The sequence below is a fragment of the Myodes glareolus genome, chromosome 7 (assembly GCF_982192425.1).
Source record: "Myodes glareolus chromosome 7, mMyoGla1.1, whole genome shotgun sequence".
NCBI lineage: Eukaryota > Metazoa > Chordata > Mammalia > Rodentia > Cricetidae > Myodes > Myodes glareolus.
Genome location: NC_142032.1, coordinates 49,332,454 through 49,349,423, shown reverse-complemented (window position 1 = coordinate 49,349,423; position 16,970 = coordinate 49,332,454). Strand labels below are relative to the sequence as shown.

Below are 16,970 nucleotides of genomic sequence, written 5' to 3'. Positions count from 1 at the left end.
TATTCTCTCTCTGCCGTTTGATTAATTTGGATAAGTGTTTGTCAATCTTGTTGATTTTCTCCAAGAACCAGCTTTTTGATTCATTGATTCTTTGGATTGTTTTCTGTGTTTCTATTTTGTTGATTTCAGCCCTCAGTTTGATTATTTCCAGTCTTCTAGACCTTCTGGGTGAATCAGCTTCTTTTTTTTTCTAGAGCTTTCAAGTGTGCTGTTAAGTCTCCAATGTGTGCTTTCTCTGTTTTCTTTAATTGGGCACTTAGTGCTATGAACTTTCCGCTTAGCACTGCTTTCATAATGTCCCATAGGTTTGAGTATGTTGTATCTTTATTTTCATTAAATTCAAGGAAGACTTTAATTTCTTTCTTTATTTCTTCCTTGACCCAGGGGTGATTCAGTAGCTGACTGTTCAACTTCCATGAGTTTGTTGGCTTCCTGGGGGTAGCACTGCTGATGAAATCTAACTTTAATCCATGGTGGTCTGACAAGACACAGGTGGTTACTAATATTTTTTTGTATCTCTGGAAGTTTGCTTTGTTACCCAGTATGTGGTCAATTTTCGAGGAGGTTCCATGAGCTGCAGAGAAGAAGGTATATTCGTTCCTATTTGGGTGGAATGTTCTATAGATGTCTGTTAAGTCCATTTGATTCAATACCTCCAATAATTCTCTTATTTCTCGGTTAGGTTTCTGTCTGATTGACCTGTCCATTGGTGAGAGAGGAGTGTTGAAGTCTCCTACTATTAGTGTCTGTGGTTTGATGACTGCCTTGAGTTCTAGAAGTGTTTCTTTTACATAAGTAGGAGGCTTTATATTAGGGGCATAGATATTCAGGATTGAGACTTCCTCCTGATGAATTGTTCCTGTTATTAGTATAAAATGTCTGTCTCTATCTCTTCTGATTGATTTTAGTTTGAAGTCAATTTTGTTGGAAATTAGAATGGCCACACCTGCTTGTTTCTTAGGTCCGTTTGCTTGAAAAACCTTTTCCCAACCCTTTACTCTGAGTAGATGTCTGTCTCTGTGGTTGAGGTGTGTTTCTTGTAAACAGCAGAATGTGGATCCTGTTTTCGTATCCAATCTCTTAGTCTGTGCCTTTTTATAGGTGAATTGAGTCCATTAATATGAAGTGATATTGACCAGTGGTTGTTGACTCCGGTTATTATTATTTTTTGTTTCCTTGTTTAATAGAGTTTGTATGTGTCCCTTCTTTGAGTTAAGCTCGTGAAGGGTCGCTAGATGTCTGAGTTATTGTCGGCAGTGTTGGCATTGTTCTATTCCTTGGGTTGCGATTTTCCTTCAATTACTTTCTGTAAGGCTGGGTTTGTGGCTGCGAATTGTTTAAATTTGTTCTTATCCTGGAATATTTTGTTTTCTCCATTGATGATGAACAATAGCTTGGCTGGGTATAGTAGTCTGGGTTTGCATCCATGGTCTCTTAGTTTCTGCAGTACCTCTATCCAGGACCTTCTGGCTTTCATGGTTTCCATAGAGAAGTCTGGTATAAGTCTGATAGGTTTACCTTTATAAGTTACTTGACTTTTTTCTTTGCAGCTCTTAATATTCTTTCTTTAATCTGTATGTTTAAAAGTCTATTCGGTGTTCTGTATGCTTCTTTAACTTTCATAGGAATATCATTCTTTAGGTTGGGAAAGTTTTCTTCTATAATTTTGTTGAATATATTTTTTGGGCCTTTGATCTGCAATTCTTCTCCTTCTTTAATCCCTATTATTCTTAGATTTGTTTTTTTTTTATTGTGTCCCAGATTTCTTGAATGTTTTGTGATGAGAATTTGTTGGATTTGCTGTTTTCTTTGATCAGAGCATTTATTTTCTCTATGGTATCTTCAGACTCTGAGATTCGTTCTTCCATCTCTTGTATCCTATTGGTTATGCTTGATTCTGTAGTCTCTGTTCATTTACCTAGGTTTTCCATATCCAGCTGGCCCTCGTTTTGTGTTTTCTTCATTGCCTCCATTTCAGTTTTCAATTCTTGAACTGTTTCCATTACCTGTTTGATTGTTTTTTCTTGGTTTCCCAGTGTATCATTCACGGATTTACCCATTTCTTCAAACTTTTTGTTATACTTCTCATCCATTTCTTTACTTATTTCTTTAATCTTTTTGTTGTACTTCTCATCCAGTTCTTTAAGGGAGTTATTCATATCCTGTTTAAGGGACTCTATTGCTCCTATAATGGCACTTTTTTCCACTTCTTCTGGGTTAAGGTGTTCAAGTCCTTCTATTGTAGGGTCGTTGGGATCTGTTGTTTTCATGTTGCTTTTTAGATTTTGGAGGAGTTCTTGCCTTGGCGTCTGCCCATCTCTTCCTTCAAATGCTCTCTATTGGATCTTCTGGTACCGGGTCAGGTTCCCTTGTAGGGCAGGGACTTCACTGACAGAAGGCCTACCTTTCCTCAGTCAGGCTATTGAAACAAGGCACTCCCTCCTGCCGGGTTGCTCTCACAGTCCAGGTCCAGCGTGAAAGGTAGCTGCTCTGGGGAGATCTTGTGTCCCCAGGGGGAAGGGGGGGAAGAGAGGAAGGTGTACCTGGATGAAGGCTGGAATGGGATTCGGGAGAGCTCCGCAGGATGGAGCCACCACTGCAGGGTGACCAGGAAGTCGAGGGGCATGAGGAAAGTCTGAATTCCTCCTAGCCAAAGCCCTCGGGCCAGGAGCAAACTCACCCCTCCTCCAATGGATGTCTTCTAGAAGCTCACTGCCTCTTGCTTGCCTGAATGTGGCTGAGCTGACACAGGGCCCGCCTGTCCTCAGGCAGGCTATCAAAACACAGGAACTGCCCCTGCTGGGCTGCGCCACAGCCCAGGCCCAGCGTGCAAGGAAGCTGCTCTTGGGAGATCTTGTGTCCCCAGGGGGAAGTGGGGAAGAGAGGAAGATTTACCTGGATGAAGGCTGGGATGGGATTCAGGAGAACACAGAGGGGTGGAGCCACCACTGCAGGGTGACCAGAAAGTCGAGGGGGTCAGGAAAAGTCTGAATTCCTCCTAGCCGAAGCCCTTGGGCCAGGAGCAAACTCACCCCTCCTCCAATGGGTGTCTGCTAGAAGTTCACTGCCTCTTGCTTGCCTGAATGTGGCTGAGCTGACACAGGGCCCGCCTGTCCTCAGGCAGGCTATCAAAGCACAGGAACTGCCCCTGCAGGGCTGTGCCCATAGCCCAGGCCCAGCGTGCAAGCGAGCTGCTCTGTGGAGATCTTGTGGCCCCAGGGGGAAGGGGAGAAGAGCTAGTTGCACTATTTGTAATAGCCAGAACCTGGAGACAACCTAGGTGCCCCTCAATAGAAGAATGGTTAAAGAAGGTGTAGAACATATACACATTGGAGTTTTGCTCAGTGGTAAAAAACAATGACATCTTGAATTTTGCATACAAATGGGTGGAAATAGAAAAAGGCTTTACTGAGTGAGGTAACTCAGACCCAAAAAGAGGAATATGGTATGTACTCACTCATAAGTCAATTCTAGCCATAGTTAAATGTCTTTGAGCCTATAATTTGTGATCCTAGAGAAGCTAAATAAGAAGGTGAACCTGAAGAAAATCATATAGTTATCCTCCTGGATATTGTAAGTAGACAAGAGTGCCATGCAACCTTGGGTGCGGGGGCGGGGGGTGGTGGTGGAAGGAAGGGGAGATGGTTAGAGAGAAGGGAGTAGAGGAGGATTGGGGAAAGCTTGGGGGAATGGGATGGGGGGGAGGGAGGATGGATGGATATTGGAGCAGGGAAGTATATATCTCAACTAAGGGAGCCATTTTAAGGCTTGCAAGAGACTTGACTCTAGAGGGGTTCCCATGTCCAAGGAGAGATCCCCAGATTGTTCCCTGGGCAGCAGAGGAGAGGGTGCCTGAACTGGCCTTGGCCCATAACCATACTGACAAATATTTTGCATATCACCATAGACCCCTCATCTGGCGATGGATGGAGATAGAGACAGAGACCCACATTGAAACACTGGACTTAAGTCCCTAGGTCCAAATGAGAAGCAGAAGAAGGGAGAACGTGAGCCAGGAAGTCAGGATCAGAGGGAACCTTCATCTGATGATGGATGGAGATTGAGACAGAGACCCACATTGGGGCGCTGGACTGAGCTCCCAAGGTCCACATGAGGAGCAGAAGGAGGGAGAACATGAACAAGGAAGTCAGGATCGCGAGGGGTGCATCAACCCACTGATATAAGCGAACTGATCTAATGAGAGCTCACCAAGGCCAGCTGGACTGGGACTGAACAAGCATGCGATCAAACCGGTTTCTCTGAATGTGACTGACACCGGGACTGTCTGAGAAGCCATTGATAATGGCACTGGGACTTGTTTCCTCTGCATGTACTGGCTTTTTGGGATCATAGACTGTTTGGATGCTCAGCTTCCTAGACCTGGAGGGAGGGGGGAGGAACTTGAATTTTCCATAGGGCAGGAAACCCTGACTGCTCTTAGAACTGGAGAGGGAGGAGGAGAGGGGGTAGGGGGATTGGGAGGGTATTGGGAGGAAGTGGAAATTTTTATAAATTAATAAAAAAAGAGAATAGCAGAATAAATCTCACACATGTATCATTACATGTGTTAATATTACAGCAAGGAAGATGTAAATTGCAAATATTAATTACATGCGTGGGAACAATTTTTCCTAAGAATTTTTTATTGCTGTACTAGTGCAAATTAATGAGCTTAATTATAAATTTTATTTATGCATATAATGCAATTTGATCACATAGTCTTTTCTTTGTTATCTTCTTTTTATACTCTATTTCCTGTTCTAGTATATTATAGCTCTCCTTTTGCTTACTTTTTCTCTTGTTTCACATATTAAAGAAAACATGAATTATTTACTCTCATAATAACTGGCTTATTTTATTCAATTAACATGATGATGTCTAGCTCCATCTAGTTTTCTGCAGAAGACATGATTTCATTCTTCAAGACTGAGAAGAGATATTTCTTTTACCATTCATCTGCTGGTGGGCAAATAGACTGACTTTATAACCTGCCCACCGTGAGCCAAGCTGTGGTAACCATGGGTGTGCAAGTGTGTCTCTGTAGTAAGCTGATTTTGACTTTTTGAATATCTGCTCAAAAATGCTATATATAAATTATATAATAATTTTATTTTAATTATTTGGAGAATCTTCCATCTGATTTCCACAGCGCATAAATTTATTTAAATTATTTTTATGAGGCTATAAGTGTTAGTTTTTGATATTTTCCACTGGCAGCATGCTGGTTTAAGAAGAAATATTGGAAAAATAAAATGTTTTCAACTAAAAAAAAGAAGTGCACTATGTAGATAAAGAGAACTCACCACAAGTAAGTAATACATCATTTTTATTTATAGGAAATTGAGCTGAGTCTCCAAAGACAGTTTAACTGCTGTTTCTCTAGGTGACTGGGGTGAGAGATGTTACTGTGCTCCTGGGCATGTAGTCTCTGGAGGACTTTATGCCTGAATAAATTCTCCTGATCCCTTGTATTGTTCTCTGGATTCCCAACATGGCTTTATTTGGCACTGTTTTCATTGGAACAGCCAAAGATTTTTTGGTGGTCATTTATTGGATTTAAAGTAAAAGTTGTTATTTTTCCTAGCAGTTTTGTTTTTAAAGATGTATTATTGTTATTCTTTAATTGTGTGCATGTATGCATCTATGCAATGTGAATATAAATGCCTGCAAATCCTAGCACTGGAGCTATAGGTGGTTGAAAAGATCCCAAGGTAGGTGTTTGAACATACACTCCCAATGATAGAAGAGTTAGCCAGAAATACGCTTAAGCTATTGGTCAAACAGTATTGCAAATAATATAGTTTCTGTGTGATTGTTTTGGTGTTTGGCAACTGGGACCAAATGAACAGCCTCCTACTATAGCTGAGTAGTAGGAATTTGTGTGTTGCAATATGAAAATTTTGTGTTGCAATATGAAGTAACCTCTTAGCCAGTCCTGGTGGTCTACACATAATCCCAGTACTCAGGGAGCTGAGGCAGAAGGATCACAAGTGAGAGGTGAGACTGGGCTAAATAGTCAGACTCTGGGGAACAAAAAAAAAAGGTGCTCTCTGGGTTTTTATGATTTTTTTTCTCTCTTCAATATGTGTAATATACAAAATATGGTTCATAGACTTTCTGTTACTAAGAAAAAAAGAGTAGTACATGCACTTAACCAATTTCCCACCTCTTCAGTTCTGTGATAAGTGGTTTTAAACACATGTTTGCTATCATTATAAGCCTCTAGCATTAAAAATTATTTCTCTGGCTAAGAATAAAATCAGTGTTCAGAATGATGACCTTCTTTAGAGTTGTTCATAACTTCACTCAGTGTTCAGACATTTTTCTATTTGCTTTCATAGTAATCCTGTGTGACAGGCTGAGGATTCACTATTATGTATGTAATCATCTGATGCTCTTGAACTTCAGTCTTTGTGATTGGCCACTAAGAATAACTTCTTCAGCAGGAGTTTTTACTTCTGTGAATGTGACTTACAGTTTGATCCTAAGTGAGCCAGTGTCACATTCTTTGAAGAGTAAGGTGTTTTTAGTTCAATTCCGTCTATGGTTTATTTTGACTGTGGAAAGATGTGGTTAACGATTCAACAGTGATTGTTTAAGAAAGATTCAGGGTTTATCTCCTATGTTTGTAGTTTATGTTTATGACAGTTAAAAAATCCAGATTACAATCTCAATTATTTAAATAATAAGAGATAATATTATTGTAGCCATTTGAAAGATAGTATTTCTGTAAATTATATATATATATACATATATATATATGTATATATATTCTCCTTTTATATTAAGACCATAGGAGATGAAAGAGAGAGGACATAATGGTTAGAGGGATACTATTAGGAATGAGAAGACCAAAAATATTAATAGAAATGTAGATGTGAACAAAATTCGTAAACATAGAAATATCCCAGTGAAATCTTATAATTGTATAATTAGCTATGACAAAAGGGAGAAAATGGAATTTACTAATCACTAAATGCACTCAGTAAATGCTGGCTAGACAGCGAACAAATCAGTGGATAAATGGAGGCAGTAAATAATCATTTACTGAGCATTTTGGGGTTGTAGTGGTTTGAATGAGAAACACATCAAATAGACTCAGGCATTTGAACATGTGGTTCTCAATTGGTGGTCCTATGTATGGGAGGTTTAGAAACTGCAGCAATGCTGGTGGAAGTATGCCACCAAGGGCATGTTTTGAGAGTATATTGCCTCTCCCTATTTCCAGTTTCTTTTCTCTGCTTCATGTTGGCAGATACTGAGGATTCAATCTCTCAACTTCCTGCTCCAGCCAGCGTGCCTGCCTGGAACTATACATTCAAATAAATCCTGCTCCACTAAGTAGGTTTTGGTCATGGCATTTTATCACAGTAATAGAAAAACAGCTATTAGTTGGGAGCCATATCATGTAGGACTGACATATGCCATAAGCCACCTTTTTGGATGACTTCTGCTGCAACCCTAGCTGCAGCATATTTTTTTGGGTGGAGGATCAATGGTGTTTTAATTTTTCAATTGATTTTTATTGAGCTCTACATTTTTATCTGTTCACTTCTCTGCCTCTCCCCTTCCCCCTTCAACTCTCCCCACAAGGTCCCCATGCTCCCAATTTTCTCAAGAAATCTTGTCTTTTTCTACTTCCCATGTAGAGTAGATCTATGTAAGACTCTCTTAGTGTCCTATTTGTTGTCTAAGTTTTCTGGGATTGTGATTTATAGGCTGGGTTTCTTTACTTTATGTTTAAAAATCACTTATGAGTGAGTATATGTGATAATTGTCTTTCTGTGTCTGGACCTCCTCACTCAATATGTTTTCTAACTCCATCCACTTTCCTGAAAAATTCAAGATGTCATTACTTTTTTCTGCTGTGTAGTACTCCATTGTATAAATGTACCACATTTTTCTTATCCATTCTTCAGCTGAGGGACATTTAGATTCTTTCTAAGTTCTGGCTACAACAAACAATGCTGCTATAAGCATAACTGAGCACATGTCCTTGTGGCACAATTGAGTATCTTTTGGATATATACCCAAAAGTGGTATTACTGGGTCTTGAGGTAGGTTCTTTCCTAACTTTCTGAGAAATCCCCACACTGACATCAAAGGGGCTGTACCAGCTTGCATTCCCACCAGCAATGCAGAAGTGTTCCCTTTTCCTCACAACCTCTCCAGCATAAGTTGTCATCAGTGTTTTTGATCTTGACCATTCTTACAGGTGTATGATAGAATCTCAGAGTTGTTTTGATTTGCATTTCTCTGATGACTAAGGATGTTCATTTTAGATTCCTCTGTTGAGAGTTTTCTGTTTAGTTCTATATTCCATTTTTTACTGGATTATTTCTTCTTCTGATGATCAATTTCTTGAGTTCTTTGTATATTTTGATCTCCAAAATATACGTCTCTGTCTGATGTGGAGTTGGTGAAGATATTTTCCCATTCTGTAGACTGGTCTTTTGTCTTGTTGGCCATGTCCTTTGCTTTATATAAGCTTTTCAGTTTCAGGATGTTCCATTTATTAATTGTTTCTTTCAGTGTCTGTGGTACTGGGGCTATATTTAGGCAGTAGTCTCCTGTGCCAACGCATTCAAGTGGACTTCCTACTTTCTCTTCTGTAAGGTCCAGTATGGCTCGATTTATGTTGAGATTTTTGATCCATTTGGACTTGAGTTTTATGCATGGTGATAGATATGGGTCTATTTTCATTCTTCTACATGTTGATATCCAGTTATGCCATCACCATTTGTTAAGTATGCTTTTTTCCATTTGACATTTTTTCTCTTTTGTCAAAAATCAAGAATTTAAATGAGTGTGAATTAATATCCAGGCCTTCTATTTGGTTCCTTTGGTCATCCTTTCTGTTCTTATGTCAAAACCAGGCTGTTTTCAGTACTGTAGCTCTTTAGTAGAGTCTGAAGTCGGGGATTGTGATGCCTCCTGATGTTTGTTTATTGTACAGGATTATTTTAGTTATCCTTGGGATTTGCTTTTCCATATTAAGTTGAGTACCATTCTTTCGAGATCTGTGAAATATTTTGCTGGGAGTTTGATGGACATTGGCATTGAATCTGTAAATTGCTTTTGGTAACATTGACATTTTCACTATGTTAATTCTGCCTACACAAAAGCATGGGAGATTTTTCCATTTTCTGGTGTCTTCTTCAATTTCTTTCTTAGAGTTTAAAGTTCTTGTCATACAAGTACTCTACTTATTTGGTTAGTTACTCAGATATTTTATGCTATTTGTGACTATTGTGAAGAGTGTTGTTTCTCTGATATATTTCTCAGACTTTTTATCATCTGTGTACAGAAGGGATACTGATTTTTTTATGAATTGTAGAAGTTCCTTGGTAGAAATTTTGGGATCGCTTATGTAAACTATCATATCATCAGCAAAAAGTGAGAGTGTGACTTCTTCTTTTCCAATTTGTATCCCCCTTAATCTCCATTTAGTGTCTTATTGTTCTAACCAGGACCTCAAGAACTATATTAAATAGATATGGAGAGAGTGGACAACATTGTCTTGTTCCCAATTTCAGAGGAATTGCTGGGAAATTCTCTCCATTTAGTTTGATGCTGGCTGTTGGCTTGCTGTATATTGCCTTTATTATGTTTAGGTCTGTTCCTTGTATCCCTGCTCTCTCCAACACCTTTATCATGCAGGGATGTTGTATTTTGTCAAGAGCTTTTTTGGCATTTAACGAGATGATGAAATTGGTTTTTATTTTTCAGTTTGTTAATATGGTAGATTACGTTGACAGATTTTCATATGTTGAACCATCCCTGCATCTCTGAGATGAAGCCAACTTGATCATGGTAGATGATGGTTCTGATGTGATCTTGGATTGGATTTGGCAGTATTTTATTGAGTATTTTTGTATCAATGTTCAGAAGTGAGATTGATCTGTAATTCTTTTTCTTAGTAATGTCTTTCTGTGGCTTGGGTATCAGGGCAAATATAGACCTATAAAGAGAGTTTGACAATGTTTCTTCTGTTTCTATTGTGTGGAATAATTTGAGGAGTATTGGTATTAGTTCTTTGAAAGTCTTGTAGAATTCTGATCTGAAGCTATATGGGCCTGGGCTTTTTCTTTTTTTTTCTTTTTTTTTTTTAGTTGGGAGATGTTTAATGACTGTTTCTATTTCTTTAGCAGTTATAGGTATATTAGGTCTATTTAATTTGCTTATCTGGACTTGATTTATTTTTGGTAAGTGATATTTATCTAGAAATATCAATTGTCCATTTCCTTTAAGTTTTCCAATTTTGTGGAGTACATGTTTTTGAATTGTGACCTGATGATTCTCTGGATATCATGCATGTCTGTTGTCATGTTCCCCCTTTTATTTGTGATTTTGTTAATTTTGATATTCTCTCTCTGCCTTTTAGTTAGTTTGGATAAAGGTTTGTCTATTTTTTTGATTTTCTCGAAGAACCAACTCTTTGTCTCATTGATTCTTTATAATGTTTTCTTTGTCTCTATTTTGTTGATTTCAGCTCTCAATTTGATTATTTCCTGCCATCTAGTGCTCTTAAGTGATTTTGCTTCTTTTTGTTCTTAAATTTTCAAATGTTTTCTTAATTCCCTAGTGTGAGATTTTTCCAGATTCCTTATCTAGGCATTAAGTGCTATGAACTTTCCTCTTAACAATGTGTTCACTGTGTCTCATAATTTTGGGTATGTTGTGTGGCCATTTTCATTGAATTTTAGGAAGTCTGTAATTTCTCTCTTTCTTTCTTCCTTGACTCATTGGTGATTCAGGTGAGCTTTGTTTAATTTCCATGGGTTTGTGGGTTTTCTGGAATTAGTATTGGTGTTGACTTCTAGTTTAAACCATGGTGATCTGATAAGGTACATTGGGTTATTCAAATTTCTTTTTATTTTCGAGGTTTGTTTAGTTATTGAGTATGTGATAAATTTTTAGAAGGTTCCCTGAGGTGCTGAGAAGAAAATATATTCTTTGTTTGGATGGAATATTCTATATATGTCTGTTAAGTCCATTTGAGTGATAACATCTGTTAGTTCCCTTATTTCTCTGTTCTTTTCTTGTCTGACTGACCTGTTTAGTGGTGAGAGGGGAGTGCTGAAGTCTCCTACCATTAGTGTGTGTGGTTAAATGTAAGATTTAAGCTTTAAAGTGTTTCTTTTACACATGAAGGTGCCATTGTATTTGTGCATAGATGTTCAGTATTGACTGAGATTTCCTCTTGATGGATTTTTCTGTGACATATATGAAATGACCTTCTTTATTTCTGTTGATAGATTTTAGGTTGAAGTCTACTTTGTTAGATATTAGGATAGCTACACCAACTTATTTTTTAAGTCCATTTGATTGTAATATTTTTTCCCAACACTTTACTCTGAGACAATGTTTGTCTTTGAGGTTGAGATGTGTTTCTTGTATGTGAAGAAGGATGGATTCTGTTTTTATATCTAATCTATTAGCCTGTGCCTTTTCATAGGTCTTCAAATCCATTTATATTAAAGGATATTAATGACTGGTAATTGCTATCTCTTGCTAATTTAGCTGTTATTGTTGGTGATGTTAATTTGTTAATTTCCCCTTCTTGGGATTTTCTGCTTTAAGACCATCAATTGTATGTGTTTTGTTAGTGTAGTCAACTTCCTTGGGTTGGAATTTTCCTTCCAGTATTTTGTATCAGCTGGGTTTGTGGCTAGGTATTGGTTAAATCTAGTTTTGTCATCGAATATCGTGTTTTGTTCTTTTATGGTAATCGAAAATTTTGCTGTATATGGTAGTCTGGGCTGGCAACTGTGGTCTCTTAATGTCTGCAAAACACTTGACCATGACATTCTGGCTTTCATTGTCTGCAGTGATAACTCAAATGTAATTATGATAGGTCTACCTTTATATATTACTTGGCTTTTTTCCTTTGCAGCTCTTAATCATCTTTCTTTACTCTGTACGTTTAGTGTTCTGATTATTATGTGGTGAGGGGACTTTTTTTTGAGCCAATCTATTGGTGTTTTGTAAGCTTCTTGTATCTTCATAGGCATAATTTTCTTGAGGTTGGGAAAGTTTTCTTCTATGATTTGTTAAATATATTTTCTGTGCTTTTGAGTTGAACTTCTCTTTCTTGTATACCTATTATTCTTAGATTTGACCTTTTCATGGTGTCCCATAGTTCCTGGATATTTTGGTTAAGTTTTTGTTCGATTCACTGTTTTCTTTAACTGATGAGTCTATTTCCTCTATAGTATCTTTAGTGCTTTAGATTCTCTCTTCCATCTCTTGTATTTTGCTGTTGTTGCTGGTATTTGTGGTTTCTGATCATTTTCTCATGATTTCTGTTTCATATTCCCTTGGCTTATGTTTTCTTTATTGTCTTTATTTCAGTTTTCAAGTCTTGAGTAGTTTCTTTCATCTGTTTTATTTCTTTTTCTTGGTGTTCTTTAACGGATTTGCTGATGTCTTCCAAATTTTTTGAATGTCTTTTCCTCCATTTCTTTGAGGGAATTTCTCAGTTCCTCTTTAAGAGTTTCAAACATTCTCCTGAAGTTTATTTTTAAGTCAATTTCTTCTGCTTCATCTATATTTTGTTGTTCAAGTCTTGTTGTTGTAGTAGGGCCTTTAAGTTTTACTGGTATTGTCTTGCTCTTTGTTGCATGTTCTTACTTTTTCTTCTCATTTTTTCCTCTAATAGGTGTGGTTGGGTTGTTTGAGATTCTTTTGAATAATCTAGTTGCCAGTGAATCCAAAGCTCAGATGGTTGTTCCTCACGGTACATTCAGTGCCACAGTTCTAGTTACCTGGTTGATTACTTCATGTTCCTGGTGACTCCTCAGCACTCCTGGGCTTTGTTCCCTACCTTGGAGTTCACTGTCCTAGGCCTACTTTAGCCTAGGTTACTGGCTTTGACCTGTTTCTGTAAATCCTAGTCTGTATCTCTCCTGCAGAATTTGTCCTGCAAAAGACTCTGGCTCAGTCAACTGCCTTGGAGTTCCCAGGCTTGGGTGTGTCCAGAACCCCAGAGGACCTGGCTCAGGCTTACTCTTTCAGAGGTCTCAGACTCACACTTGGACCTGCAGAGGTTTCAGGTTCCTGCCAATTTCCTTTAATGTCCCAGACCAATGCCTGGACCCACATAGGTCCTGGCTCAGGCCTACTCCCTCTGTGGTCCCAGTCTCATGCCTGGTTCCTGCCTACTTTCTCAGAGGTCTCAGATTCATTCACGGACTGACAGAAGTACTGACTCAGGCTTAATTCCTCAGAAGTTCTAGACATACACACAGACCCACAAGGGTCCTGGCTTAGGTCTACTCCCTTGAAAATCCCAAATTCACATATGGACACTCAGGGGTCTCTGGCTCACTTGCTAAGCAGTCATTCACCTGTACCTGTTCTGATGGAGCTTGCTGTCTCCGATCTGCTCTGGATCAGTTCACTGACTCAGTCCTGGTCCGTCAGTGTCCTGGGACTGGATTGGCTCCCGGCTCCCGCTCCTCTGGAGCTTGCTTCTTCAGGCCCACTTGGCCTAGATAGCTCACTCAGACCCACTTCTGTGGAATTTGTTGCCTCAATCCTGCTCCAGCCCAAGGTGGAGATCATTGCCTCAGACTTTGGTCCAGGTTTCTGGTTTTGGCCTGTTTCTGTAAATACTGGTCTGAGTCCACTTCTGCAGAGGTCCCTGGCTTGGAGTTGGTCTTGCAAAGGTCTCTGTCTCTGGCCTACTGCCTCAGAGTTTCCAGGCTCAGATGTGCCCAGAACCCCAGAGGACCTGGCTCAGGCTTACTCTCTCAGAGGTCCCAGACTCAAGCTCAGACCTGCAAAGGTTTCAGCTTCCTGCCTATTCCCTTTGATGTCCCAGACTAATGTCTGGACCCACAGAGGTCCTGAACCAGGCCTACTCCCTCTGAGGTCCCAGACTCACGCCTGACCCTGCAGAGATCTCTGGTTCCTGCCTACTTCCTTGGAGGTCCCAGATTTATGACAAGACTCACAAAGGTCCTAGCTCAGGCCTAGTTCCTGGGAGGTCCTAGACTTATGCCCAGACCCACAGGAGTTCTGGCTTAGGTCTACTTCCCTGAAGATCCAAGATTCATGTCCAGACCCTCAGCAGTCTCTGGTTCTGCCTCACTTGCTAAGCAGTTACTTTTCTTGCATTTTGTATGTTCCAGGGTATGGTCATGAGGATTAGAAAAGTTAAGTAGGAGGAAGAGACATGAGAAAGAATACACAGAGAAATAGGATAGTATCAGGAGGTCACTCAGTCTCTCCTGCATATTAAGTTCTGAATACTAAGTACTGAGTTCTGAGTTCACACTTGTTTAATTTTCCATGCACTTTATAGCCCAATTCAAAGGGTGGAGAAGGCAAAAGACTGCCTTAATGGGATACAATGGACAGCCAGAACAGTTACTTGCTTTGAGACAGCAAGTCCTGAATTCTTAAGAAAGGCATTCTGTTGTTTAGGCAGTGAGCCCACCTTAGACCAAATATCCTGAAGGCAGCCCCTCCCTGGGTCAAACCCTCTAATTCAAAAGAAGGAGCAGAAGTATGCTTGGATTCTCTGACCTCTGACCTTTGGTACCTCCATGGAGAAGGTACCAGTTGGCACAGATAGTCGATGATAAGGAGGCCAATGGTACACAATGATGAAAATTGTGAAGATATCTCAAGATGTGATTATATGGTTGAATATAATATCACAACCTTCAAGAGAAGATATCTCAAGATGTGATTATATGGTTGAATATAATATCACAACCTTCAAAAGATTGTCGTGCATTAAAAGGGTAATATCTCATTGTTTGTGTCTCAGCGTTAAATTTTATATTGTTTATAATTTTCAAAGTTGTATATATAATTAAACAAGTTTGGATTTTAGAAATATGGTTAAAATATTTGTGTTGATTTCTTTTGATATTTTGTTTTTTCCTCCAAGTTACTATATTATTATTATTACTCTATTAATAGTAACATTTATTTAATAATAATATACTTATGATTTATTGTGTTCTAACAATAAATGCAGAAATTTCAGTGATTTAAACCTACCGACTTGTTACATTCTCCAGACATCCTGGTGAAGGACAATTTTCATTTTAAGCTGAGACACAGAAATGTTGCTACTTACCTAATTCTAGGTGATCTGTAAGTTGATAAATCAGGAATAAAGAACACACAGGTGAGTGTCAGAGACTGTTCTGTTACATCACAGCACGCTATCTCTTAGGATGCTAGTATGCTTCCAAAGCACTTTTTAAAACACCCAGAAGAATTACACACCCTAGGTAAACAAGGAAGCACAATGATCATTTTTCAAATTAATTAAATTCTTGGGTTGTTCATGTTTGTTGAAATGGATAATTAATAATGAACACCTCTCTTATTCTTTGTTGCTTCCCTCAAGGGAGTGAAGTAAGTGTAGGTTGCTTAGTGTAGTGTTTATTTGAATGATAAATAAGTGTTGAGTTTTGTACCCTTTTGGGGCATGTCTTTCATAGAGCACTGTTTTCTTTGAAGGATCAAATGATGAATATATTTCTTCAGCTCTCAAACAGATTCCAGCTGTATGGCTGAATATCTAATATTTCACTATGGTATACCCAGAAAGGCAACGATGCTCCTCTTGTTCTCAAGCAATTATACAATGGAACAGAAAGATTAAATGTATTAATATCTATTATTTTCTAGTCACATAGTACATAGTGCTTAATTATTTTGTACCTGACTTTGAAAAGACAGTTATGAAAATCATAGTTTATTGTTGAAATGTTCAACCTAAATGAGAATATGTGAATAAATCCTGGAAGACACCTGAGGGTCATTTGGAATATCTGAGTGCTGTTGGGAACTAACAGATACCATGCAGAGGGCTCTAGAGATTACACTGTAAGGAAGTGATAAGATTAAGGCAGTCTAAGAGTTATTGAGAATTCTGCTTTAGTAGTGAGATTATGCAAATAATGTCATTTGGATAAAAGGAGTTCTCTGACATCAATTTCTATGAATCAGGAATATATTTATTTTCTTTGTTTAGACAGGTGATACACAATCTCAAAATGTCATACTTGGAGAATGGCACAAAAGTGACTAAGTTTACCCTTTTGGGATTGACTGACAACCCGGATCTGGAAGTCCCCCTGTTCATGACGGTCACCCTCATCTATCTCGTCACATTAATTGGGAACTTGGGGATGATTGTGTTGATCTGGCTGGACTCCCGTCTCCACACTCCCATGTACCTTTTCCTCAGTAACCTCTCTCTGGCAGACTGTGTTTACTCCTCAGCTGTGACTCCAAAGGTGATGGCTGGACTTCTCACAGGGGATAAAGTTATCTCCTATGGGGGATGTGTTGCTCAAATGTTCTTCTTTGTGTCTTTTGCAAGTGTAGACTGTTTCTTACTTGCTGTCATGGCTTTTGACAGGCATGCTGCAGTTTGCAAACCCTTACATTATGCCACTACCATGACTACTAGTGTGTGTACTCACATGGTGATTGGCTGCTATGCCTGGGGCTTGATTGAGTCTGCTGTACATACTGGATTTACCTTCTCCCTCTCCTTCTGCCGTTCTAATTTGGTCCATCATTTTTTCTGTGATATCCCTCCAATCCTAGCTCTTTCATGTTCTGATATATCTGTGAATGAGATCATCCTTTTTATCTTAGCATCATTCAATGTCTGTTTTGCTCTGATAGTTATCTTGACCTCCTATGCTTTCATATTCATTGCTATCCTAAGGATGCGTTCAGCAGAAGGACGGAAGAAAGCCTTCTCTACTTGTGCATCCCACCTCACTGCTGTGACCATATTCTATGGAACTGTAATCTTCATGTATCTACAGCCCAATTCTAGTCATTCCATGGACAATGACCAAATGGCATCTGTGTTCTACACCATAATAGTTCCCATGTTGAACCCGGTTGTCTATAGCTTAAGGAATAAAGAAGTTCATAGTGCTTTCAAGAAAGTTGTAGAGAAAATGAAGACTTTGGTAAGCTCCTAA

At 38.9% G+C, this 16,970-nt stretch overlaps 1 protein-coding gene across 1 annotated transcript; it reads left to right on the top strand.

Annotated features, from left to right (window-relative positions):
- Positions 1-16,022: 16,022 nt before the first annotated feature.
- LOC125397402 (olfactory receptor 5B2-like) lies at positions 16,023-16,970 on the top strand. The gene has a single exon (XM_048429788.3). The coding sequence runs from the start codon at positions 16,023-16,025 to the stop codon at positions 16,968-16,970; it is 948 nt and encodes a 315-aa protein (XP_048285745.3).